At 44.5% G+C, this 26,105-nt stretch overlaps 1 protein-coding gene across 6 annotated transcripts in view; it reads left to right on the forward strand.

The window, feature by feature from the left end:
- BUB1B (BUB1 mitotic checkpoint serine/threonine kinase B) overlaps positions 1-26,105 on the forward strand; it is a 45,432-nt gene that overhangs the window by 9,906 nt on the left and 9,421 nt on the right. The window contains exons 1-19 of one of the 6 annotated variants that reach the window (XM_077179739.1): positions 8,906-9,013; positions 9,507-9,793; positions 10,203-10,266; positions 12,021-12,208; positions 12,555-12,614; positions 12,833-12,977; positions 13,733-13,929; positions 14,012-14,190; positions 14,305-14,498; positions 17,186-17,280; positions 19,086-19,312; positions 19,593-19,705; positions 20,260-20,357; positions 20,648-20,700; positions 21,509-21,593; positions 21,967-22,078; positions 22,572-22,858; positions 23,756-23,913; positions 25,908-26,054. In XM_077179739.1, the coding sequence (XP_077035854.1) occupies positions 10,228-10,266; positions 12,021-12,208; positions 12,555-12,614; positions 12,833-12,977; positions 13,733-13,929; positions 14,012-14,190; positions 14,305-14,498; positions 17,186-17,280; positions 19,086-19,312; positions 19,593-19,705; positions 20,260-20,357; positions 20,648-20,700; positions 21,509-21,593; positions 21,967-22,078; positions 22,572-22,858; positions 23,756-23,913; positions 25,908-26,054 (2,377 nt within the window). In that variant the 5' untranslated portion in view covers positions 8,906-9,013; positions 9,507-9,793; positions 10,203-10,227. Of the gene's footprint in view, positions 1-8,905; positions 9,014-9,506; positions 9,794-10,202; positions 10,267-10,565; positions 10,654-12,020; positions 12,209-12,554; positions 12,615-12,832; positions 12,978-13,732; positions 13,930-14,011; positions 14,191-14,304; positions 14,499-17,185; positions 17,281-19,085; positions 19,313-19,592; positions 19,706-20,259; positions 20,358-20,647; positions 20,701-21,508; positions 21,594-21,966; positions 22,079-22,571; positions 22,859-23,755; positions 23,914-25,907; positions 26,055-26,105 lie in introns of those variants that run through there. The other 5 variants (XM_077179734.1, XM_077179736.1, XM_077179735.1 and 2 more) reach the window with 5 other exon arrangements.

Below are 26,105 nucleotides of genomic sequence, written 5' to 3' on the forward strand. Positions count from 1 at the left end.
TCTGGAGTAGAAATTGGTTGATTGGAATGATCAATAGACTTACACTCTTGAGTGGAATTTATTGGAGATGGGCAGCTGCTCTAATAAATATGTAATTGACTGTAACTTCTTCTTAGTTGCTCAGCAGATCGTGCCCATCAGAAGAGTGCCCGTCAGCCTCTGGCTGTTCGTAATCCTGTGGATTCCCTGAGTGCCAAGGAAAGCACGGCAGCAGCAGCAGGAGGCTGTGTAAGGAAACACTTGAGCCCATGGCAGATTCCTGCCCAGGAGACACCAAGGCAGCGTGTGCTGCTGTCAGACGGAGTCAGCTTGGCTGGGCTGGCATCATGTGTGAACAAGGAGGATTCTAAAGTGCTGCCTGGCATGGCAGTAATTGAAGGGGGTGATGATGAGCTTGTACTGGCAATATCACGTTGTGGCTGTGGCTGCCTTGTCCCAGGAAGTGTTCCAAGCCCGGTTGGATGGGGCTTGGAGCAACCTGCACTTGTGGAAGGTGTCCCTTGCCATGGTGAGGGGTGGAAGTCGATGGCCTTTAAGGTCCCTTCTGACCCGGGCCATTCTGGGATTCTGTGCTAAGTAGAATTCCTGAAGGCTGAAAGTCCTATTCATGTTGGAAGGTGGTGGAGTGGAAGAAAGGGAAGAGAAATGTTCAGCTTTTATAGAAAAGAAAGATTTGTCCTAAAATCTGCAGGCTTTCACTGTCTTTTCTATTTTTTTCCAGGATGAGCTGAATGGAATTGAATGTTTGAGTGAGGATGCAATTGTGACCGGCTCCTACAAGAACAAGACTTTGGCTTTGTGCCAACTCAGAGGACACATGTAACTTTAACAGGGCTGCCCACCTGGCCTCAACGCCCTTTCACGGGGTGGTAGCTCAGAGAGTCCCAGCTCCTGCTTTCTCTCAGAGTGAACTGAAGGAAGATAGTCCAGAATCCAAGAGTGCACCTCTGAATCAGGAGACACCTTTGGGTGCAGGAGCATACCGTGAAGCGTGGAGAGCTGTAAGTGGTGTGGAGAGCTGCAAAGGTCAAGATTTAAAGTTAAGAAGGTGAGCCACCTGGGATGATGGGATCTCAAGTGTCAACCAAAGAAAAAGCTAAAGTGTCAGCAGAAGAAAAAGCTATAGTGAATATATGGACCCTTATGTTGGACCACCAAGGGATGAAGTATGATAAAAAGGCTCTGCATACTTTATTGCAGTGGTGTAGGAACCATGGCGTAGATGCCCCCATACAAGCTGTATTTAATGTTAAAATCTGGGAACGGGCTGGTGAATTGATTTTTGAATCAGCCTCCCGAGGCGATAAGACTGCTAAAAATATTATGACTACCTGGAGGCTGGTGCTGGATACCTTGAAACTGCTGAAACTTGAGCAAAATGCAAAAACAGCAGCTGAGGCACCACAGGCTCCACCTGCCAAGACACCCAGTGGTAGTGGAGCTCAGGAGGGAGTGGTTGGGGGAGTCGGTGCCACATTGAGTTTGCGAGTGGAAAGGACGGGTGAAAAACTAGAAGGGAAGCAGCTGTCATCCGCACCCACCATCCCTGCAACTCTGCCCGCGCCATGTGCACCTGCACCCCCACGTCCTGCACCCCCAGTTAGCACAAAGCCATTCTCTCCTCCTCTGCCTACGGATGACGGGAGTGATGATAAACTTCTGCCGACGGACCCTCCAGTGCTTGATAGGTCCAGTCGCAACCTCGGCATGGAAACGGGAGCCGGGAGCCGAGCGGCACTCAGTGCTGAGAGTTCCAGCAGGGAGCTGCCAGCACCCAGAGTGGCAGGATGCCACACCCCATCGTGTCCACAGCCAAAGCCTGAGAGGCCCAAGGAATCCCCTCTAGTAGTAGATTTGTGGCATCCTAACATGAGAGGCCCAGGTTGTCGCCCCCCTGCTGGCCCTCAGGAGGATGTTTCTACCATGCAACCAGTGTCAGCTACTATTTCAGCATATGACCGGGTTAGACGTTGGCAATATGCTAAATTAGAGGCCATTGCTAGTGGGGATCTTGAACTTGCTGAACAAATTTCTGTACCAAATCCCCGGCTGTCCTTGAGTGGCCAAGAGCTTGTGAGTGGGACGACTGGGGCTACTATCTCAGCATACAATCCGGTTAGCTTTTGGCATTATATGAAATTAATGGCAATTGCTAGTGGAGATTATGGAGTTGCTGAACAAATTTCTGTACCTATGTTCCCGCGGCCCTTGGATGACCAAGAGGGGCAAAACAATGGGACTGCATCCTATACACAAGTTGTCTTTAAAATTCTCTCCCAGTTACGCCAACTAGCTACCCAGCATGGACTGGGGTCTCCAGTTGTAACGAGGATGTTACAGCTTCTAGCTGAATTTGAAATGACACCCTTTGATATCAAGCAAATAGCGCGGTTGCTCTGTACCTCGATGGAATACCTGATGTTTGAGTCCACCTGGCAGGAAAAGGTGGAAATGCGAGGGCTGTGTAGTTTAGCGGTGTCGCAGCAAGATCCATGCTTTGGGGCAGGGGTCTCTCAGCTTCTGAAATGGCCTCTCATAAATAACCCTCAGTTGCAAGCACGCCTGAATCCTTTGATATTGGCACAGGCAAGAGATTTAGGAATGCAGGCTCTGATGCAAGTTGGAAAAATGAGATTGGTAACACCAACTCAGTGTTGCGTAAAAATTAAGCAGGGCCCCAAAGAGCCTTATGTGCAATTTATAGAACGATTAAAAGATGCAGTGGGAAAGCAAATAGCAAATGATGATGTAAAAGATCTGTTGATACTGGCATTGGCACGAAGCAATGCAAATGAAGACTGCAAGAAAGCTATAGACCTATTACCAGGAGGAAATCCATCCTTAGATGAAATGATTGATGCATGTGCTGAACTTGAAACTGTATCTTATAAAATGACTGTGTTAGCTGATGCCTTGGCTGCTGCTCTAAGGTCGTATGAATGCTATGGATGTGGGCAACTAGGCCACATCAAAGCAAATTGTCCCCATAGGTACAACTCATGGGGGACACGCCAGAAACAGAGAACTGTGCCTGTAGTGGGAAACTGTTACCGATGCGGGAAACGCGGTCATTTTGCCAAGCAATGCAAGTCTAAATTCCACGCTAACGGACAGCCTCTTAGTGGACGGGGAAACAGGAACAAGAGTGCTCAAGGGAGATGCTCGTAGACACGAGCACCTTCCCGTCCTCCAGTGCAGGCCTATGCCACCAGCTCACGGGGACAACAAGAGGATCAGCTGACGTGGATGTTTCTGTCGCTGGCATTATAACTTACAGACTCATTGAAGGTATAGAAAGCCCCCTCGAGGCCCATGGGCCTACTGGGGAAGGATTAAGTACATTATTATTAGGATGATCAAGAGCCATGTTACAGGTTTTTTTTGTCCACCCTGGAGTTACAGATACAGAGTATACTGGACAAATATGTGCTATGGTATCAACACCTACTCCTCCTGTATCCGTTCCAGCTAAAAGTCATATTGTTCAACTTGTACCTTTAAGTCTTGTGTTCCAGAAACAGACTCAAAGCTGTGAGGAAACTGAAGCTTTGGCTTGACGGGGGAACTTGAAGTATACTGGACTCAGGTCATATCTGATCCAAGACCAGGAGTGGTTTGTACTCTTACAATGCCTCAGGCAAATCCATTCCACATCAAGGTCAGTGGGATGATAGATATGGAGCAGATGTTATGATCATATCTGCTAACACATGGCCTCAATCGTGGCCCACCACAGCTGTAGGATCTGTTGCTGGCCTTGGAGGTACCACACCAAGTTACTTGAGTAGTAATCCTGTGTTAGTTGAAAATCCAGAAGAACAGACAGCCACGATCCATCCCTATATTACTGCTGTGCCACTCACCTATGGGGAAGGGATGTCTTGTCAGCATGGGGGGTTTGGCTGGGAACAGATTTTTAACAGGGGCCACTGTGCTGAAGGGCATAAAGCATCCTACATTAGCCTTAAAATGACTCACTGAAGGACCTGTGTGGGTTGATCGCTGGCACGTTGAAAAAGAAAAACTGAACGCTCTTTAATTGTTGGTTAAAGAGCAATTAAATCAAGGTCATATTGAGCCATCAGCAAGTCCATGGAACACCCCTGTGTTTGTGATTAAAAAGAAATCAGGTAAATGGAAGTTATTCCATGACTTGAGAAAAATTAATACAGTTACGGAAAGTATGTGTGCTTTATGGCCTGGAATGCCATCCCCTGCTATGACACCTGCTACTTGGGACATTTTGATTGTTGATTTAAAAGACTGTTACTTTACCATTTCTTTATGTCTTGATGATATCCCAGATTTGTATTTACAGTGCTCTCTGTCAATCATGTAGCAAAGAAGGCCTTTTACAGATTCAGCCAAAATTGATGCAAGCACTGCAAGATGCACCTGAAGAGGTGCAACAACAACCCCCATGGAAATACGTAGGAGTTAAAATGTTACATCAGACAATACAACCACAAACGATTAAATTTTCAACCAAGATCCAAACATTAAATGATGCAGAAAAACTTTTAGGTATCATCAGCTGGGTATGACCCTACTTAAGATTAACTAGCCCACATTTATCACCCTTGTTTAATATTCTTAAAGGTGACCCTGAGTTAACTTCCCTAGTGTTCTGCTTTAGCATAGCTTATTTTTTAGTTAAAACCTGTTTTGCCCTCCTCCTAATCCTTATCTCACAACAGAAAATGAGTAAATACTTCTAGTGGGTGCACTGGCATTTGGCCAGTGCTAGACCCACTTCATTAATTGGTGCATTGGCCAGAAAACTTGGATTGGCAAACCAAAACCATTCCACTTAATTGGTGTTTCTTCCTGGTTACTGAAACCACTGCATCTTTTGGTGGAGAATACACGCAATTGGTGAAAGCTGTGAGATAATTAGGAGAAATAAAGGGCAAAGCAAGTATTAAGCAATAAGTTTAAATAGAATGATAGTGGAAAATTTATATTGTAATTATAGTGAAATGTCTAGGGGTGGAGGTTAGTGTAAGAAATTTTTTCCTTCTGTTTAGTTTAGTAATTTTTATTGTTCTAATTAGAAGTTGCCTGTTGAATGTAGCTTTGATAGGTTTTAAATGTGTATTCACAGAGACAAGGGGTGGAGAGTGTTGTGGTTTAACATAGCTTGGTTTTTAGGTAAAGAGAAAATCCATCAGTTATGGAAGTGATTCTCTGTGAGGACTGCTAAAAGCTTCCTCTGGGCCCATCAGAACCAATCATCTGGCTAGTTTTGAATATTGACACCTTGTTAAACCACTTAAGGAAGCTGAACACATCCCTGTGTAATCACATTTAAAAACAAACAAAACCCAGGAAAAGCTGTCTTGCTTCCAGCTTTTGAACAGGTAACTGGACACTGGTCAGGCCAGGCCACCACCTGGCTGACGTGACCTGGCAGGGCTGGGCTGGGCCTTGCTCTGCTGCAGCGCTGGCCACACCTTTAAATTGATAATGGCCCTGGCTGTATCTCAGAGAAAACTCATCAATTCTTGCAATTATGGGGCGTGTCACATCTCACTGGCATTCCTCATTCCCCTACAGGCCAAGCTAGTGTTGACCTTGCCCATGGCACTTTCAAGTGCATTCTTGAAAAACAAAAAGCGACAATGTCTGGTGAAACCCCACAAAGTCGGGTGGCCAAAGCTCTGTATACACTGAATCGCTTTGTGGTATCGCCAAACTCCCAAAACCCTCTTATTTAAAATATTTTTTTTTGTCATTGCAGTCCTCTAGGCACATCCAGTTGCCCAAGCCTGAGGTATGGGTAGGGACCTCATTACCAACAAGGGAAGTCCTTGAGGCCTTGTCACTTGAGGGCACAGGTGGGCTTGTGTTCCTACAGATTCAGGAATGTGATGGGTACCTGCCCAGTGCCCTGCTCTAGGCTCTGCTCTGGATCACAACCAGCAACGCCTCCCTGAGGGCCCCTCAGCTGATGCTGTGGAACAGAAACAATGTTTGGGTATCAGTTGCTCTGTGCATTGAATCAGATGCAGTTTTGTGCATCTATGGCACAACCAGAACAACCTTTTCACACCTGCTTAGTGGGGGTACCCTTGAATGGCACACAAAGGATACAAGTAACTCAAAATATTGTTAAAATGTGATGCTCTTCCCAGAACAATTGTAATACTCAAGTCCCCTGTAGGGAACTATGGGATGTTTGGGATGACAATTTACCTGTTGCTTCACTTGAACCCCAAGAGTCAGACATTTTAGGGACATTATCAGCAGAAGGATGTGTATTTTTTAATTACACACTGGAACATGATATGTGGGACAGAAGTGGAACAGGAAAGCAAAATGTTACTCCCAATAGTTTCTGGATTAAATAGATTGGCTTGCTTTGTAGCAAAAAGCGTAAATGAAACTTCCTTAATTTTGAGTGCTATGGCTATAGATGTAGATAGCATGCAGCATACTGTTGATTTTCTTTTGTTAGCTCATGGACAGAGTTATGAAGAGTTTGATGGCATGTGTTATATGGAGGATTTTCTGGGATAGATCACTGGCTGGAAGAGTTAGATTTATCAGGCTGGGTGAAGAGCCTCATTCAAACTGGGCTTATCATTTTTTGTATTACCGTAATTATTTGGTACATTGTGCCATGTTCGTCATCCTGTCTGCAAAGGGCTCTGAGAGGATGATAAAGACCACCTTTGTTGCTGAAATACAAAACGGGAGAACTATGATGGCTAACAGCTGACCTGAAGGCCTCACAGACAAAAGTACCCTTGACCTTGACTTGATCAGCCTGTACCTGTGAGTAAAGGAAGTCTTTAAGGAAGATTTTTTTCTTCTTAAAGGAAGAAAACAATGAAAAGCTGAAGGACTTAACTGCAAGGAATGGGTGGTGGCCAATCTTTGGCCAGCACGTATGGAGGCAGCTATTGGCCAGTGAGCTGGGTGGCAACAAGTGACCAGCCAATTGGGATTGAATGTGCTGCTTTTGAAAACCATATAAATATGAGCTGTGAACAATAAAGATCACTATTCCTGCTTGAACCTTGGAATGTCGTGTCTGTCTCTGCTGTGATACAAAAGGATATGGGAAGTGTTCAGTGCTGCTCATGATGTGGGACCTATATCATATTATATATAGTAATTAGCTTAATAGCTGAGCTCATTGTGTTTGCACAAAACCACAGTCTTGGGGTGCTGTTTGCTGTGAAGCAGCCCCAAATGGAGGCAGATTTGTGGCTGTTTTTTTTCTGTCTTGGGAACTCTGTGCTCAGCATATCTGGAGTTTGATTCTGAAATAAGCTGTTGGAGTTGCTATGCCAGTAGTGCTGCTTGGGTTGTGGAGTGAGACAAAAAAGGACTCTGCAGATACAATGTGAATCAAGAAAAAGCCGTTTATTGTGCTTCTAAATGTACTTTATATTTACATCTTATCTTGGTCTACACAGTCAGGCATTGTTAAATTGGTAGCTCTGCTTTGTCCATGCATCTCTTGATTGGTAGCTCTACTTTGACCACCAGGCAGGCATGCATCTTTTTCTTAATCGAATTGCTAGATGCTGGTAAGGTGTCATTTTACTCGGGTGGACATTCCTATGTGTGTCACTAACTTTGCTGCTGCTTCTTTCTTCTTGCAACATCACGTTTTCTATCCACAAAGATGACCTTGTTCTTTAGTTCCAGAAGGTTAGGCTGGTTCATTAAGTACATGTCCCTTTTCCTGTAAATATGATCCCACAGTGGAGGAGTGAGTGTCCTCCTCACACAGTGCTCCCTGAAATGCTGATAAATCCCAGGAGATGAGGTGGTTTAGTTAGAGCAGAGGAAAGCACCTTCTTTTGCAAGGTTATTCTTCCTTTCTGTGGCTGATGCTGGCCAGGGAACAGACAGGCTTCTTCTGAGAGAGGAGTGGCAAAGACTGTTTGGTAGTACAGACAGCTCCCAGAGGTTGGAATTGCATGGAAGCAAGGAATGCTGAGAGGGGGTGAGCAGCAGGGATTGCATGTGGACTGCAGAGTGGCTCTGCCCATGGCTGTGCCATGGTTTAGGTGACAAATGTGTAAAATCTGCATTCCTGTTTAAACTGTAAGACAATTTCTTTCTCCTGGAAGTCAGTGCTGCCACATCCCAGGGTAAATCTCTTGGCATGGCCATTTCTCTGGGGTGAAGATTTGTTACTTACCAAGGCAGTGGCTTTTCATAGCAGGGAGAGGGACGGAGTGGGTAGAACTGAGCACCAGGCTAAGTTAGCTCTAAGGGACTTAGGCAGAGACTTGGACTGTAGGTTTAGATTATGTAGTTAAAATCTTATAAGTACTTCTTTTTTCTGTCTTTGAATCCATTTCCTCATGGTACAATGGACACCTGCTAGGGACAGTAGTTTTAAGAGTGGTTATTAATTATTTTAAGTAATGTTGGATATGCTGTTTTGGAAGGACTGTGGATATGATAGAGTCTCTTGGGTTTTCTTTAGAGTTGTAGATCTGTTTCCCCAACGGGCTCCTGTTCCATTTTCCTTTATATTTGATGAATCCTCTACTTTGTCAAATCAGAATTTGTCTATGGTAGAATTATTCAAGACCTGGATTTCAGAGGGAAGGCAAATGGGAGCATCAAACCCTTGCTGTAGCAGCTGAAATAACTGTTAGCTGCATGGATAAGGAGCGGGGTGTGTTTTGTGGTATTTTTTATTTGATTAGTCATAGTCCATGATAAGAAAATAGTCTTCTGTTCTTTAACCTAGAACTATTTAAGCTGCTCTATGAACTTGCTTCATTCTGGAGAGCTGAATCTGTTGCTTACTGCTGGTTCTGGAGTAGAAATTGGTTGATTGGAATGATCACTAGACTTTAGCTCTTGAGTGGAATTTGTTGGAGATGGGCAGCTGCTCTAATAAATATGTAATTGACTGTAACTTCTTCTTAGTTGCACAGCAGATGGTGCCCATCAGAAAAGTGCCCGTCAGCCTCTGGCTGTTCGTAATCCTGTGGATTCCCTGAGTGCCAAGGAAAGCACGGCAGCAGCAGCAGGAGGCTGTGTAAGGAAACACTTGAGCCCATGGCAGACTCCTGCCCAGGAGACACCAAGGCAGCGTGTGCTGCTGTCAGACGGAGTCAGCTTGGCTGGGCTGGCATCACGTGTGAACAAGGAGGATTCTAAAGTGCTGCCTGGCATGGCAGTAATTGAAGGGGGTGATGATGAGCTTGTACTGGCAATATCACGTTGTGGCTGTGGCTGCCTTGTCCCAGGAAGTGTTCCAGGCCCGGTTGGATGGGGCTTGGAGCAACCTGCACTTGTGGAAGGTGTCCCTTGCCATGGTGAGGGGTGGAAGTTGATGGCCTTTAAGGTCCCTTCTGACCCGGGCCATTCTGGGATTCTGTGCTAAGTAGAATTCCTGAAGGCTGAAAGTCCTATTCATGTTGGAAGGTGGTGGAGTGGAAGAAAGGGAAGAGAAATGTTCAGCTTTTATAGAAAAGAAAGATTTGTCCTAAAATCTGCAGGCTTTCACTGTCTTTTCTGTTTTTTTCCAGGATGAGCTGAATGGAATTGAGCGTTTGAGTGAGGATGCAATTGTGACCGGCTCCTACAAGAACAAGACACTTTGTGCCAACCCAGAGGACACGTGTGACTTTAACAGGGCTGCCCACCTGGCCTCAACGCCCTTTCACGGGGTGGTAGCTCAGAGAGTCCCAGCTCCTGCTTTCTCTCAGAGTGAACTGAAGGAAGATAGTCCAGAATCCAAGAGTGCACCTCTGAATCAGGAGACCCCAGTGGGTGAAGAGGCATACACTGAAGTTCTCAGTGTAAAGAAACTGAGGTAATTTACAGTGAAGGACCTACAGCTCCTTCTCCTGCATGCCTTTCATGTAGTGGTTTTAGTGTTGCTGAGGAAGGAGTTTTCTGAAAAGACCAGAATATTGTGGAGAGAGCCATTTCTTTAGCTCAGGGTCCATTTTGCCTTGAGCAGATTGAAGAGGTAATAGCAAGCCCACTTGGCTTTTTGCGTTAGTGCTGTGGGACTTAATTACCAGGTTTTTTTTTAACCAAATAACTTGCAGGGAAATTAATAAATACTTTCTGTCCTTATTATCAAATACAAAAAGCAGAATCACCAGTTCCTTTTATACTTGTAGAGAGAAGGTTATTAATGGGACTAAGCATCTTATTAACACAGCCTTACACTTCTGAGTGCCACTTTTGGCAGTGTCAAACAATTTATTTTTCAGGGATACCCAAAAAGTAAGGTTTTCTATGACACTAAAGTGGAAAACACATCGCCGGTTGCATGAGGTGAGCACCTCAGAAAAAAATGACAGGATGAATTTAAGACAGAGAAATAATATGGAGAATCAGTGACTTCCAGCTGTTAGCAGAGGGAAAGGGCGGGAACATACGGGAGCAGGAACAGGAGTATGCCTTTCAGATTAGGTTAACTGCGAGCGCAGTATTTATAAAATTTTTTTGTTACTTCCTCGCCGGCGCCGCGGGCGAGACGGGAACTACATTTCCCGTGATGCTCCGGGGCGACGCAGGACGGCGCCAATCAGGCGGGGCGGGGCGCGGCCAATGGGGAGGTGGGAGAGGTTTGAATTCCGAGGCGGCGCCGCCGTTACGGCTTTAGCGCTGCTGGGGTTCTGTGGGGGTCCGGGCGGCCCGCGCCGCTGGGGGCTGTGTGCGGTACGTCCGGCTGGGGGGCGGTTCGCGGGACTGGGCCGGCCTGCGGTGCTAGAGGCTGAGGCGGCCTGAGGTGCATTGGGGTTCGTGAGGGATGAGGCCGTGTGGGGTGAGACGCGCGCGGCGGTTGAGGGTTGTGGTGTCCCTGAGGGACCCAGGCGGCCTCAGGGGCTGTGAAGTGCGCGAGACTGAGGATTGTTTGGTCCGTGAGGGGCGCGCGCCTGTGGGGCTGGCGTCGGCTGAGGGCTTGTGGAGTCTGTGAGGGGCTGTGGGCCGTGACGGGCCCTCGAGGATCTGTTGGGGCTGTGGAGTCCGTGAGGAGCTGCAAGGTGCTCGGGGCTCATGGTTGTGGGGTCTGTAAGGGACTGAGGCGGCCTTCCGTGCTAGGAGGTGCGTGGAGCTGTGGGGTCCTTGAGAGGCGCTCGGCGATCCTCTCGCGGGGCTGAGGGGCTGTGGGATCCCGGTGGGGTTGAGGAGCCGTGAGGTGTGAATAGGGTTTGAGGAGTTGTGGGGAGCTGTGGCATTCCTGTCGGGCTGAGGGGCTCTAAGTACTGAGGTGCGCGGGACTGACGGCTGCGGGATTTGTGAGGGGCGCGGGGCTGAGGGGCACTGGGAGATCCGTGAGGGGCTGTGGTCTGTGAGGTGTGTGGGGCTGTGGGTGTGTCTGGGGGCCTGCGAGGGGCTGAGAGCGGAGGCGGCCTGAGGGGCTGTGGGGGTCCGTGAGGTGTGTAGGGCGGAGGGGCTATGTTTGTGTGGGATCCGTGAGGGGCTTTAGGGTATGAGGTATTTGGCGTTCGCGGCTGTGGCGCTCTGAGACATATTTTTCTGCCTGGCATGGCGGGGTGCCCGGTCCCGGCGTGGGGCGATGCGTCCCGGGGCACCAACAGCCTCGGCTCCCGTCGGTGCCAGCGGGGAGTCCCCGCCACTCTGCCCCAGGCAGGGCTCGAGGCTCGGCTGTGCCCCCGCCTGCTGCAGCCGCTCGTCGAACTGGTGAAGGACCAAGGGGTCCCGACTAAGCCTGGCTGAGGCTCCCCCTGGCCGGAGCGCAGCCGTCGGCAGCTCCTGTGAGGAGAGTGGGGGGATCTCGGGCCAGAGAAAGGAGCAATCACCGGGGAGGGGGAGATGGCTTAATCTAGTGGCTTTTGCTGCTAATATTGCCTGCTTGGGGTTCTTCACTGTCAAGATGGGTGCTTTTTTCACATATTTCCCGTAGGGGTAATTAAACCCCCAAGTCCCTCTACAAACCCCCTAAAATTTGGGTATCTAAGCGATGTGTTTTGGCTGCTCAGAAATTGAGGGTGAATGGGCTTAGGAAAGCTGCCAGGTTTCAGGTCAGTACCCAGCTGTACAGGTGTCCATTTCTTTTTAAGTGCAGGATTAAAGGAGAAGCGTTCAGGATTGGAGGAGAGGTGGTCATGTTCCAGGAGGACAGCCACGAGTGGGAGCTGAGCAAGGAGAATGTGCAGCCCCTCAGGCAGGGACGGGTGATGTCCAGCTTGCAAGAGGCACTGTCTCAGCAGGACTCTTCCAGCCACACTGCTGTGCAGCTTAAAAAACAGTAAGTGATGTTACAATAGCTCCTTTCCTCTTATCTTCCTCCTTCCTCATTTTATCTATATCTTCTTGAAGTGTACCAATCCCATAGGCATTAAAAAAGGCATAAAAGAAGTTTAGTAATTGATGTCTATGCTACTAACTCGCTCTAGGATTTTAGAACTACTCAGTGCAAGTGTTGTGTAGTACAGACTTCAACTTTTTCATTTTGCAATGGAGCATTTAAACAGCAAACATTAGAGAGATTTGGCTGTGCTTTTTAATTAATAATTAACTCTTAATTTGTAATATACAAGATCAACTTACAGTGATACAAATGTATTTATTGGATGAATAATGTTATGTTTTAGGGAGTTTGAAGCAGAAATACGATTTTACTCTGGAGATGATCCTCTGGATGTGTGGGAGCGGTAAGTTTTTCTTTATTTCAGAAAAAAAGAGTTAAATGGTCACATATCCTTGTAAAAGCCAGGGAAACACATTCTAATTTAATAAGAAACTCATTGAAAGCTAAGTTTTATATTTGTTTTTAATTACTATATTGTGTTTCAATGTTATGCCTATTTTTTCTCATATTTTACAGATGATTATTAAGAACTGACTTGCTATGAACACATTCTGTCTCTAGGTACATCAGGTGGACAGAGCAGGCCTTCCCTGGGGGTGGCAAGGATGGCAACCTGGCAGCAGTTCTGGAAAGGGCCGTGCAAGCCCTCCACGGGCAGCAGCGATACTACAAAGATCCTCGCTATCTTAATCTCTGGCTCAAGTTTGTGAGTGTTTTAGGAACATCTCTTGGGTGCTGCTTTTCCTTGGGTCCTTTTCCTGTTGTCTGCACACAGCTAAGTTGATTCTGGTGACAAGAGTCAAACAGTGTTGTACAACGAATGCAATATTGGATGTATTTTTCTGCAAATGTTACTCTTGAATTCTGCTTCTCATTTCCAGACTGTTTTTTAGGGTTGTTCACTTTGGACAGCTACAAACTCTAGAAGTTTTTGTTTTGAAAAAGCTGCCTTGAATAGAGTTCAAGCATTTATTTAAGGAGAAAGAAAAGTGATTTAAAGATACAACATTTAAAATATATCTGTCCTACCAGATATTTTAGCTTCTAGCTGTATTCTATCCCCATCTTTTTAAACTCCAAAGCAAGCTAAGTGTGTTCTGGTCCTGTCCTGTCTCTCCATGGCTGTAATTTTTGTTGTCCATTTTTTTACAAAGCAGCTTTTCCCCATCTTTAGCTTGCTGAGGTAATCTACCAGTTCTAAAAGTGGCAAGGAATATGCTATACTTCATCTGAAGCTAAAATATCTGTTCATTCTCAGCAATACTAATACGGTGCAATTCAATCATTGAATTACCTCACATTCAAATAAGAAATTATAAAATTCTATGTGTTGGCCTTAGAGCTGCTCCTGTCAGACTTGTATTGAAATCATGGGGGTCTTGCTGGAGGTGTTGAAATGCAGATTTTGGCTGGGAGCCCCTGCAGTGCTGTGTGATTACCGACATCCTTGGGTCATTGCAGGGCGATTACTGCAACGAGCCCTTGGATCTGTACAGTTACCTGCACAGCCAGGAGATCGGCACCACGCTGGCCCCGCTCTACATCACCTGGGCAGAGGCACTCGAGGCCAGGGGCAGCTTCAGGAAAGCAGATCTGATATTCCAGGAAGGACTCCAGCGCAAGGCTGAGCCTTTGGACAAACTCCAGGCTCATCACAAGTAAGGGAAGAGCTTAGGTGCTCACCTGGGTTCCCGGGATAGGGAAGGTTATGCTGACTTCTGCAGTGTTTTTTTTTTCTAGGCAGTTTCAGGCCCGTGTTTCTCGGCAGACACTACTGGCACTTGAGGATAGTCCTGATGGAGACAATATGGGATTGCTGGAAATTGCAGAGCCTCAGAGAAGTTCGCTGGCAGATCTCAAAGGCAGAGGGAAGAAGAAAGTGAGAGCCCCCATTAGTCGTGTGGGAGATGCAGTTAAAGGTACATTAAAGAGCTAAAAAACCTGTTATTGGAGGAGCTTAATCTCTTTATACTGAGATTTGCAATTCAATGTGGCAGTTAAAGGTTAATTGACATAAATCTTCTTGCTTATAGTCATGAACCCAAACAGAAGCTCCCAGCCTCAGGCCTCTCTACAGCTTCCAAATGCTCCAAGTTTTGCTGTATTTGATGAAAATTCTGTGTCTGGACCTGAGATTCCCACACTTACAGCACAGTCATGGCCAGCACCTCCAGTTCCCAGGGCCAAGGAGAATGAACTCAGCGCAGGACCGTGGAATTCTGGCAGGGTAAGGAGGCTCAAAATGGATGGGGAAAAGAGAGGAAGGTGTGTGGAAGTTGATGACTTCTGATTGCTGACACAGAGGTTGTCTCTTTCTCCCTTGCCTGTGGTTTGTCTCTCTTGCAAATACAGATTAAATGATAGCATGGTGAAATTGTTTGGATTAGGGGGAACCTTACAGATATCTGGTTTCACCTTGCACTGGCCCAGGTTGCTCCAAGCCCCATGCAACCTGGCCTTGGGCATTCGCAAGGATGGATCAGCCACAGCTTCTGTGTGTCAGCCTGTGCCAGGGCCTCAGCATCCTCCCAGGGAAGAATTTCTTCCCAATATCTCATCCAAAGCCACCCTTCTTTGGCTCAAGGCCATTCCCCCTTGTCCTGTCCCTGCATGCCCTTGTGAGTGGTTGCTGTCCTAAAGAGTGCCTGGCCATGTGTACTCTGTTCAAGTTTAGCAAGCTGATATTGCTTGAATAAGGTTGAAAAACTGTGTGGAGTTTTAAACTCAGGAACAGGAAATTCTTGGTAAGCAGAAGAATTGGCAGAGGTGGCCTGCTGAAATGTTTGGGGGGCAGCAAAGGAATGTAAGAGGCAAAACATGAGCCAGAGAAGGGGAGAGAAGGCAGGCATGTGTTAAATCTGTAAGACAGAAAGGTAAGAGTTGAATTATTTTGGAAACTAGAACCTGAAGGAAGAACTTGTTGGCTGCCTTGTGCAAAGAAGGCCTGTGCAGCATTCTGCAAGTCTTGTTTTGAAGCGCTTGTGAGGAAAAGAGAAGAGCGCAGATCAAAAGAATTCAAGTGCAGTATCAATGGAATATTTATCCTGGCAATAGGATGACAGAGAGTAGCTTGCAATGGCTTAAACTAGACATCAAAAGGAACAGCTGTGCTACAGGTGTTCAGGCTGTTGTAGAGAAGTGATGGAAGAAGCTTGTGTGAAGGGACTCAATCCTGTGAGATCAGGTTTGTTTCCTAGGTGCTTGGATAAGGCCCAGTGTTGCCATGTTCTTTGTAGCTGAGGAAAGGAGCATAGAAAGTCACAAGGCTGATGCCTGGATGCCCTAGGGGGACATTATGATGCTTGTGTCCCCAGTGGTCTGTTCTGCTGGTCTCGTGGTGTGGAACACAAACTTTTCCAGAGCATGTTAGAATGATAATGTAAAAGCAAAGCTTTCCTTGAAAGCCTTCAGGTACACAATAGGGCAAAGCCCAGTGCTCAGAATTCAGTCCTTACAATTGATAGGATTGGGCAATTGGAATATCTGGCCAATGTTGTCCCATGAGAAAGCAGTTGGTGAGGTAATCTCCTCCCTGGCTTCTGCCCTCCTCAACTACCTTTATTATGCCAGTGATTGCAAAATAAAATGGCCTTGGAGAAGTAACAGGCAAGAGATAACAAAATTTTAGGAATGTGTCAATAAGGGCCTGTTCCCTGTGGGAGTGAAAGGTGGGGAAGTACTGGAAGTTACACTGAGGCATTTAACAGTCTACAGAACTCCAAATATATGAAGAATACATAAAAGCTAAAAACTTCAGGCATTGAGATAATAGAAGTATTTTCATCTTTTCAATATGGACATTGTTATAAGTGGAGCTTGGTAAGAAAAACTCGAATGAGGGAGGGATGCAACCAGGCTAAAATTCTTGGAAACTCCAGGAACATTCTTTTCAGATAGAAAGCAGTTTGCTTACATGAATGGAAAAGTTAACTAAATCATAGATTTAATATAGCTGAGAAGACCAAGGAAGAATTATTAATATAAATTTTATTTTGCCAGTCTCTTTGTGCTGTTTAAAACATTCATTCTGGTCTCCAAATGCTTCCATATTTCTTTTAATGTCTGCCCTTAGAGTAGTCTTTACTCCCCTCTTAATGAAATTTCTTAGATTTAATTAAATAAAATATCCTGTTTCTGGCAGAAGAGGCAAGGATGTTTAATTCTACTCCACTGAAGGGCAGTACAAAAGTAAACTTTGGTGAATGCTCTGACCTCTTAAAACCTGCACGGGGAAGAAGGGATTTCTCTTACTGCTGGTTTCAAGATGCCCCAGGAAGCAGTTTGGGAAATGATGGAAAAGAGGTGTGAGTTTGTGAAGTATTCCCACCACGTACATTTTTTTGGTCTGAAGAGTCTCAGGGAAATGAAATAGGCAGATGAGAGTAGTGTGTTGCCAGACTAAATTCCACCTCTTCTCTTTACTAATGGACCTCAGAATGTGTTAAGGGATTTTTGTGGTGCTGCAATGGCCTCTGATGGGAAAACTGAGAAAAAACCAAACTCCAAGTCTGGAGGCTGTTGGTGGACAGGGAGTGAATATTATCATAGAATTGGGACAATCTTGGCTGTAAAATGAGAACTGTGGCATCTGTGGAAAATAAGGAATACCCAGCCTGACCAGGATAATGTGTATATATAATCTCCCTCAATATATATAAACATTCCCTCAGAATAAGAGGAACTGGGGCTGGTGAGGACGTGCAGGAGGAGCCTTTTAGGTGCCAGTGCTCAGTTGGTGGGCTGTGACTGTGTCAGAAGGGAATTGGATTTGGAAAAGTCTCCATCAAGTTGAATTGTCTATGTAAGAAAATGCCCAAATGAGCAGAAGATGAGGAAAAGGGAGATGCAGAATGCAGAGGGATGTGGAGACTGCAAGGAATGCCTGTGTTGCTGATGTTGCCTTTCCTCCCACAGCGTCCTCGCAGCACTGTGAGCTCTGGCTTGGAAGTGCCCCACCCAGTGCCCAGTTTCACCCCCTATGTGGACGAGTCAGCTCAGCCACAAATGATGTGAGTCCTGAGTTGGAGGTGGGGGGATTGCATCTGGAATTGCCAAAGCTGCTTCCTAAAAGAGGGACTTGTTTTGCCGGGTACTTAAGCCTCTGGAGCTGGGAGAATTTAAAAATCTGTCGGCCTGGAAGCAATTAGTGCTGCAGCTTGAAGAGAGAGGCTTCAGCAGAGGTTGTGTAAGGACATGGGGAGTGTTGAGTGCTGCTCATGATGTGGGGGCCTATATCATATTCATATATGCTAATGAGTTTAATAGCTTAGCTCAGTGTGTTGACACAAAAGCACGAGCTCTGTGTCTTAGGGTGCTGTTTGCTGTGCAAGAGCCCCGAATGGAGGCAGATTTGTGGCTGTTTTTTGTCTGTCTTGGGAACTCTGTGCTCAGCATATCTGGAGTTTGATTCTGAAAGAAGCTGTCAGAGTTGCCATACCAACAGTGTTGCTTAGGTCGTGGAGGGGTGAGTGTGCTGCTTGTACAGTGCTCCCTGAAATGCTGATAAATCCCAGGAGATGAGGTGGTTTAGGTAGAGCAGAGGAAAGCACATTCTTTTGCAAGGTTATTCTTCCTTTCTGTGGCTGATGCTGGCCAGGGAACAGACAGGCTCCTTCTGAGAGAGGAGTGGCAAAGACTGTTTGGTAGTACAGACAGTTCCCAGAGGTTGGAATTGCATGGAAGCAAGGAATGCTGAGAGGTGGTGAGCAGCAGGGATTGCATGTGGACTGCAGAGTGGCTCTGCCCGTGGCTGTGCCATGGTTTAGGTGACAAATGTGTAAAATCTGCATTCCTGTTTAAACTGTAAGACAATTTCTTTCTCCTGGAAGTCAGTGCTGCCGCATCCCAGGGTAAATCTCTTGGCATGGCCATTTCTCTGGGATGAAGATTTGTTACTTACTTAGGCAGTGGCTTTTCATAGCAGGGAGAGGGAAGGAGTGGGTAGAACTGAGCACCAGGCTAAGTTAGCTCTAAGGGACTTAGGCAGAGACTTGGTATGTTGGTTTAAATTATGTAGCTGAAATCTTAAAAGTAGATTGTGGGTTTTTTTTTCTGTCTTTGAATCCATTTCCTTATGATTCTATTGTTACCTGCCAAATGTGGAAGTGTTATGCTGAAACTTTAAATGTGATGCAAATCATGCCATCAGCTGTCATACAGAGTTCTTGGCAAAAGGACCCTGTTGGGATCTTGGTATTGATCCCCGCACTCCTCCAATAAAGCTTTATAGCCCCAAATAATCAGAGCACCTGTTTGCCTTATCATCACTCCCACATTTGAGTTTGTCCAGCTGAAGTCAGCTGGATTGCTGGTGTTTGTAAAGCTGTACCAGCATTGCTTCTCTCCTGGAATCAGCATGTAGGTTTCATCTGGACCAAGAATGTCCATTTTTAAGTCCCTTTTCTCCTGTGTCCCTTTTCTCCCAGATAATCATCCTATAAACCAGAGTTTAGGGACTTTTCATGCCTGTGGTCACACAGCTCAATGGAACTAAATTGAACAGATCCTGCTGCAGGATGCTGGGCAGTTCAGACATCATAAGAATTTTGTTTTTCACTGTACCTTATAGACACTTTAGGTTGGATTTGTCTTGTTTTGTTTGTTGTTGTTTGTTTTGTTTTAGTTATCACACAATTCTGAGTAGTTTGGTGTTGCTCATTCCAATTTTCTCATGCATTTTTCTAAGCATGGAACAGAATATCTTTACACTACTCCAAAACTAGGTTCTGAAACTAGTCCTGTTGTCTCCCATGCCTGCTTTTCTGTGCTACAGTGAAGTTCACCAATCCTAAGTAATAAATTCCTGCTTTTTTAGGACTCCCTGCAAAATTGAGCCCAGCATAAACCGTGTGTTAAGTACTCGCAAACCTGAGGAGCGGGAGGACCCCCTGCAGCGGGTGCAGCATCAGCAGCAGGATGCTCAGGCCAAGAAAGAGATGGTCATGTACTGCAAAGAGAAAGTTTATGCTGGAGTGGATGAATTCTCTTTTGAAGAGATCCGAGCTGAAATCTACAGGAAGAAAGCGAGAAAGAAAGATGAGGGTATGTTCCAAAGTGGGCTGGAGTAAGTAAGGCATTCCAGATGGAATCATAAAATTGTATTTGCTTCTGTTACTGCAGCTGCTTCTCTGTTTCTACAGGAGTAGTTGTTTAACTGCTGTGAGGTGCAGATACAGTAACACATTCAAAAGCTTTATGTGGAAGCTGTGGGACAGGGAAAGACCGCCAGATGTTTCGGCTCCTTGACAGGGGGCCGAATTGTATGACAGCCACCAATTGTATGTGTAATAGGCACTGGGCCTTAGAGGTGTTTTTTTCTTAGATGAAATACAAGCCATAGAACGGAAGAAGGAAGAAATACAAAAGAAAATTGAGGAGCTGGAAAAGAAATTAAAGAAGAAAGAAGATAACAAGCAGCAACAACCACATGAACAGGTATTGTCCTCGTTTAACTGCAAATAGCTGCAATTTTAAATAAAAGTACCCAAGAAAGCCAAAAGGAAGAATTTCTGATATTATTCTAACACATTTTAAACCTCTTTTGAAAGGATTCTTCACTAGTAAATTATATTCTCTATCTCTTCCTTCTCTGTTTCCAAAACAATGCCTTCACAGTAAGTACTTTAAATAATGAAACAGAGTTGTGACTTTGTAAGCTACTGAACTGCTTACATATGTCCTTAATAGTTGCAGGGTAACTAAAATCTCCTATGAAAGTATAAATATGGTTGCAAAGAGTAAATGATGCCTTTTAACTTCACTATGCAATAAAAGTGGACTTTACTTTGTTCATGCAGGTAAGCTAAGTACAAATAAAACTGGCTAAAGGCAACCATTTTCTATCAGGGTTTTAATGGCTAAATGGGATTATCTTCATGGTTTTGAACCTTTTTGCCTGGCTTGCATTTCTGTACAACTTGCAACCACTTGCAAGCATTTCTGTAGGCTTGCAACCACTGTAGAACTGAAATGTGGCTTTGTTTCCACAGGCAGCAGAGGTAATGGCAGCTTCCACACCTTTGGGAATGCAAGGATTTACTTTTCCCAGTGCAAAAGAATATGGGGAGAAACAGCCTCAGTCACAAAGGTAATAGAGGGGTTTTTGTGACAGCAGGGAGAACACTTGTGAGGCTATGTCGGTACGATTAGTAACATGGATCACTAGCAGCCTGTTTTCTCAGCTAGAATGGAATATAGCCTGGCATCAGCCTGTAACCAGGATCTGTGCTCTTTCTGAGTCTGTTTGATTATTTGTCTGAGGGATCCTAACTTCTTGCAAGAATCATTTGTCATCTTGGCTTGCCTTTTTTACAGAGTTTATTTAGGTTTTCTGAAGGTCTGTAGAATACAAACTCGGTTATTTTGTCTTTTTCACAGTGAATTCCAGGTCTATGAAGATACTCAGCTACATAAACCATCTTGTTCTGAGGGTAAGTAGTCAAGTTTTTTACCATTAACAAGAAGCTCTGGTTAAAGGGAAGTGTTCCATGAATACCAAGAAGGCAGCAAAGTAAAACCCAAAGTTTAGGTGGATTAGAAGAATGACAGTGTGTGTGCTAATAGTGCCTTTTACCTTATTGAGCAAATCATGGAGCATCTGAGATGTGAGAACTGTCACTATTTGAAAGGACTTTCAAGAAGAAGAAGAGCATTTTTCTTTCAGTAGCTGGAAAGTTTTCTTCCATCTTTGATGTTTGCAGTCTCAGTAACATTTCAGAAGAGTTTAAAACTATCATGAGATTGATAACTACCTTAAGTCCTTTTTCCTCAGAGATTTGGCTAGGGGAATGCATCCCAAAACTGTATGTTGTTGATTTTTATAAGTTTTGTTGGGAAGGTCAAATCCTGAAGAACTTTACTTCTGATCAGAGTTGACTTTTGTTGTTGTTGACTGTGGTTATCCAGACTCCTGATGAATCCCCAGACAGCCACAGTGGAAATACATTTTTAAACTCTAAGGAGAAACAGAGGAATAAGACAGTCTTGCAGAAAAATGTACAAATTCTGAAGCATAGTTTAAACACAGCAAGTTAGCTCACATAACATGGTGGTAAAGGGGTGGTTCATTAACGTGGCAAAACCAAACCTTTTTAAATGGGTTTCTTTATATGCCAGCTCTGGAACTTCCTGTTAGGAGCCATACTTTTAGAACTGCATATTAACTATTTTAAGAAGAGTTAGATATGCTATTTCGGAAGAACTGTGGATATGATAGAGCCTCTTGGTTTTTCTTTACAGATGTATGTTTGCTTCCCCCACCAGCTGCTGTTCCATTTTTCTCTATATTTGATGAATCCTCTACTTTGACAAATCAGAATACAAGGTAGAATTATTCAAGACCTGGATTTCAGAGGGAAGACAAAGGGAAGCATCAAATCCTTGCTATAGCAGCTGAAATAACTGTTTCTTGTAGGGATGTGTGGGTGTATGTTTTGTTTTGTTTATATTGGTTTTTTTTTTATTTGATTAGTCAGAGTCCCTGATGAGGAAATAGTCTTCTGTTCTTTAACCTAGAACTATTTAAGCTGCTCTATGAACTTGCTTCATTCTGGAGAGCTGTATCTGTTGCTTACTGCTGGTTCTGGAGTAGAAATTGGTTGATTGGAATGATCACTAGACTTTAGCTCTTGAGTGGAATTTGTTGGAGATGGGCAGCTGCTCTAATAAATATGTAATTGACTGTAACTTCTTCTTAGTTGCTCAGCAGATCGTGCCCATCAGAAAAGTGCCCGTCAGCCTCTGGCTGTTCGTAATCCTGTGGATTCCCTGAGTGCCAAGGAAAGCACGGCAGCAGCAGCAGGAGGCTGTGTAAGGAAACACTTGAGCCCATGGCAGATTCCTGCCCAGGAGACACCAAGGCAGCGTGTGCTGCTGTCAGACGGAGTCAGCTTGGCTGGGCTGGCATCACGTGTGAAGAAGGAGGATTCTAAAGTGCTGCCTGGCATGGCAGTAATTGAAGGGGGTGATGATGAGCTTGTACTGGCAATATCACGTTGTGGCTGTGGCTGCCTTGTCCCAGGAAGTGTTCCAGGCCGGGTTGGATGGGGCTTGGAGCAACCTGCACTTGTGGAAGGTGTCCCTTGCCATGGTGAGGGGTGGAAGTTGATGGCCTTTAAGGTCCCTTCTGACCCGGGCCATTCTGGGATTCTGTGCTAAGTAGAATTCCTGAAGGCTGAAAGTCCTATTCATGTTGGAAGGTGGTGGAGTGGAAGAAAGGGAAGAGAAATGTTCAGCTTTTATAGAAAAGAAAGATTTGTCCTAAAATCTGCAGGCTTTCACTGTCTTTTCTGTTTTTTTCCAGGATGAGCTGAATGGAATTGAGCGTTTGAGTGAGGATGCAATTGTGACCGGCTCCTACAAGAACAAGACGCTTTGTGCCAACCCAGAGGACACGTGTGACTTTAACAGGGCTGCCCACCTGGCCTCAACGCCCTTTCACGGGGTGGTAGCTCAGAGAGTCCCAGCTCCTGCTTTCTCTCAGAGTGAACTGAAGGAAGATAGTCCAGAATCCAAGAGTGCACCTCTGAATCAGGAGACCCCAGTGGGTGAAGAGGCATACACTGAAGTTCTCAGTGTAAAGAAACTGAGGTAATTTACAGTGAAGGACCTACAGCTCCTTCTCCTGCATGCCTTTCATGTAGTGGTTTTAGTGTTGCTGAGGAAGGAGTTTTCTGAAAAGACCAGAATATTGTGGAGAGAGCCATTTCTATAGCTCAGGGTCCATTTTGCCTTGAGCAGATTGAAGAGGTAATAGCAAGCCCACTTGGCTTTTTGCGTTAGTGCTGTGGGACTTAATTACAAGTTTTTTAACCAAATAAATTGCAGAGAAATAATAAGTGCTTTCTATCTTCATTATCAAACATGAAGAGCAGAATCATCAGTTCCTTTTATACTATTGGGTCCTGTACTTATTTTGACTATATAAAATGATTATAGTGTTTGTACTTTAGTTCTTCTACAGAGTAAAAATGCTGGAGAGAAGAAAAACCCTTTTATCATTGTGAAGAAAATTCATCTGGTATATGAGAATTTCTTAATCTAGAGCTGAGTTGATTTGCTGGCTCTTAGGATGTGAACATATATACCATGCTGAATGCGTTTTTTACTTAGGAAGTTCCTTGAAAACCTTGCTGATTATAATTAGGAAGAAATATTTCCCACCCAACCCTTCACTGCTTTGAAAGCACTGAAATTGTTTAGCAAAGGTAGTGATAAATATTCAGGATGTCTTCTTTTGTAGCAGATAAATTTGGTGGAAAAGAAGATTAATGAAATCATCTCTAGACTAAGATTCTGAGTATAATCAATCATCAAAACTGAAATGAAGCTCTGACATGACTTCCAGCTTTCTGCTAGGGATGGGAAAGAATTCCTTCATGTTAATTAAATCTGGGCGTGCACAGTATCATCTCCTAGTCCCCGGGGCGATGTTATCTACAACTTGTATCTTTGCTTAATCTGAGTACTTGATGGCTTTATTTACAGCCCCATCATGGAAGCAAGCCTGGAAGATACTCACTCCTCAGGTGCTTCGGTCTCAGGAGGTTCTCTATCCTCTGTTACACAAACATCTGCTATTAAATACCTGCAGATCAGTGAGAAACTGGAGCTGGCTCAGAGCTTGCCTGCTGAAGGGGTTACTGGTTAGTACTAAACTGAATTTCATTCACAACAAATAACTTGCACCTGTCACTAAATGTGGGGATTTTTCTGTCCTTCCCGCTCTGCTTTGTGTGTTTCCCATTACTATGACTGGTGATTGAACTTGTCTCCCTTGTCTGAAGTAGCAGGGAGGTGCAGTACAGGATGCTTGTCAGCATCCAAAGCATGTCAGTGTTAAGGTGACAGAGAAGTTACTTAGGGTAGTAAAGCATGCAGTCTGTGGGAGTAATGAGGTCAAATTCCAAATTAAAAATTGGGACTGGATGACAGTAATAACTGCTAAGGTAGCTTTGTTTTGGTCTGTCTTTCTTTTTTCTCTGTCATCATATTGTGTGTCTCCTGATGTGCTGATAAGCTACTACTTTGAAAGGAATGAATAGGAATTTGGAGTCTAGTGCAAGTTGCATAATTTTGGTTTAAATCTGCATTTTAACTATGCTGTAAATTGCTGTGCTGCTTCACAGTATCCTTCTTATTCCTATTGATGGAAAGCAGTACTGATACTTAAATTGTCAATTTCTTTGCTTATTTTTCTTCCAGTTAAAGGCATTTGTTTCTTTCTGTTCTAAATATTTAGATTACAGTTAGAACAGAAATGGTCACAAAAAGCCTTCAAAATCTGGCCTGGGGAATTAGATGTGTGTTTGATGATGGTGTTCAAGGTGTTTAACCTTCTTTGACTGCTTTGGTTTTGGCTTATGATGCTTTATTAGAATTGTGCATTTGAAATTTCAGTATATCTTCTCTGGAGAGTTATGTTCTTATGTGCCTACACACTATTTTATGATGAAGCATGCTTGGGACTTGGAAGGAAAATACAGTTAGAAATCATGGCACTTAAATAGCTGGGATATTTTGGATGGATCTTTGTCTTGTTTTTATCATATGTACTAAAGTTTAGAGCAAGATGAAAAAACTCTTCAGAAAAAAGGAAGCATTTGTTCAGATGTTTTAATGGTCTTTTCTTAAACTTTGGATCTTTCTAGTTCCTTTGTTTCTTGATTTCTTCACATCTCCCTTGAACTGCAGCTCTCACCCTGGATATAGTAATTCTTAATACCGTGTAAAAAATAAAAGTTACTTCAGATGTCTGTCAGTTTATTCCCACAAAATATACCAGTAAATTTCCTAGGTTTGTGATGGCAAAAGCATGGAACACTTTGTAGCCTCCAGCCTACACTATTTCCTGCCTCTTTCACAGAATTGCTTCCTGAGCAGTACTTAGTGCAATGCTCTTCAAATAAGTGGGGGCATAACAGTAGATAGTCTGGTTCTTACGTGTGTACTGTGAAAGTTTAAAATGTTCTCCCTCATTTCAGCCATGGCATTTGGGAGAAGGCAGTAGAGGCTATCTAGTTCTTGTGTTTTATCTCAAATGATCAAGCAGAGTAAACATTGAGGCTATCTTGGTTTTTACAGATCAACTCATCTATTGAATGACCTTATGTTCTCTTAAGAAGGAAAATAAGTCTAGTCCTACAGGTGTCTTCCAGGACATAAAAGCCAATAAATTCTTAGCATTGCTGAGAACAGCAGAGTTGGAATCCAACTTTGTTTTCCTTTTTTTACATAAAACCTCTGCTATAATCAAAGGACTAAATTTCCCTAAACCCCAAACTAATCACTTGCTATGGGCATAGATTTAAAAAAGGATTGTTGATTTGCAGAAGGAGTTTGAATTCTGCTGTGGCTGAAATAATTCAGAGCTTTGTCTCTTGTGAAAGATACATTTTGCATGATGCTACAGTAGAATCCTTGAGACCTCATGATAAAAGTCTGTAAGGCAGTTTTGAAGACAAGGGTCCCATTGACTTCCCAGAACTATTGGAAAGAGATGAGTTGACTTGCTAAGAGATGAATCAGAATGTGGATCGAAAGTTTCCAGTATCCAGCTTACTTTTACTGACAGATACAACCAAATTGCAGAGAGTTAACACAATTTCAGCTCATCTCCACGTGTTGTTTGTTTTCTTAGATGATGATGTGGCTCAGTTCCTGTGGAGCCCTGAACAGCGTAAAAAGCTTTTAGGTTCTGTGCTGTCATCACTGACTGCTTCTCCAGATTTTCACTTGGAGGCTGGAGCTCTGCCTCTCATGGAGCCTGAGAAAGACGTTGAGCTGGGTAGGTGTGCCAGACCCTTTGCAGTGCAGAGTTTGTGCTCTAATGGGTTTG

The sequence above is a fragment of the Agelaius phoeniceus genome, chromosome 6 (assembly GCF_051311805.1).
Source record: "Agelaius phoeniceus isolate bAgePho1 chromosome 6, bAgePho1.hap1, whole genome shotgun sequence".
Classification (NCBI taxonomy): Eukaryota; Metazoa; Chordata; class Aves; order Passeriformes; family Icteridae; genus Agelaius; species Agelaius phoeniceus.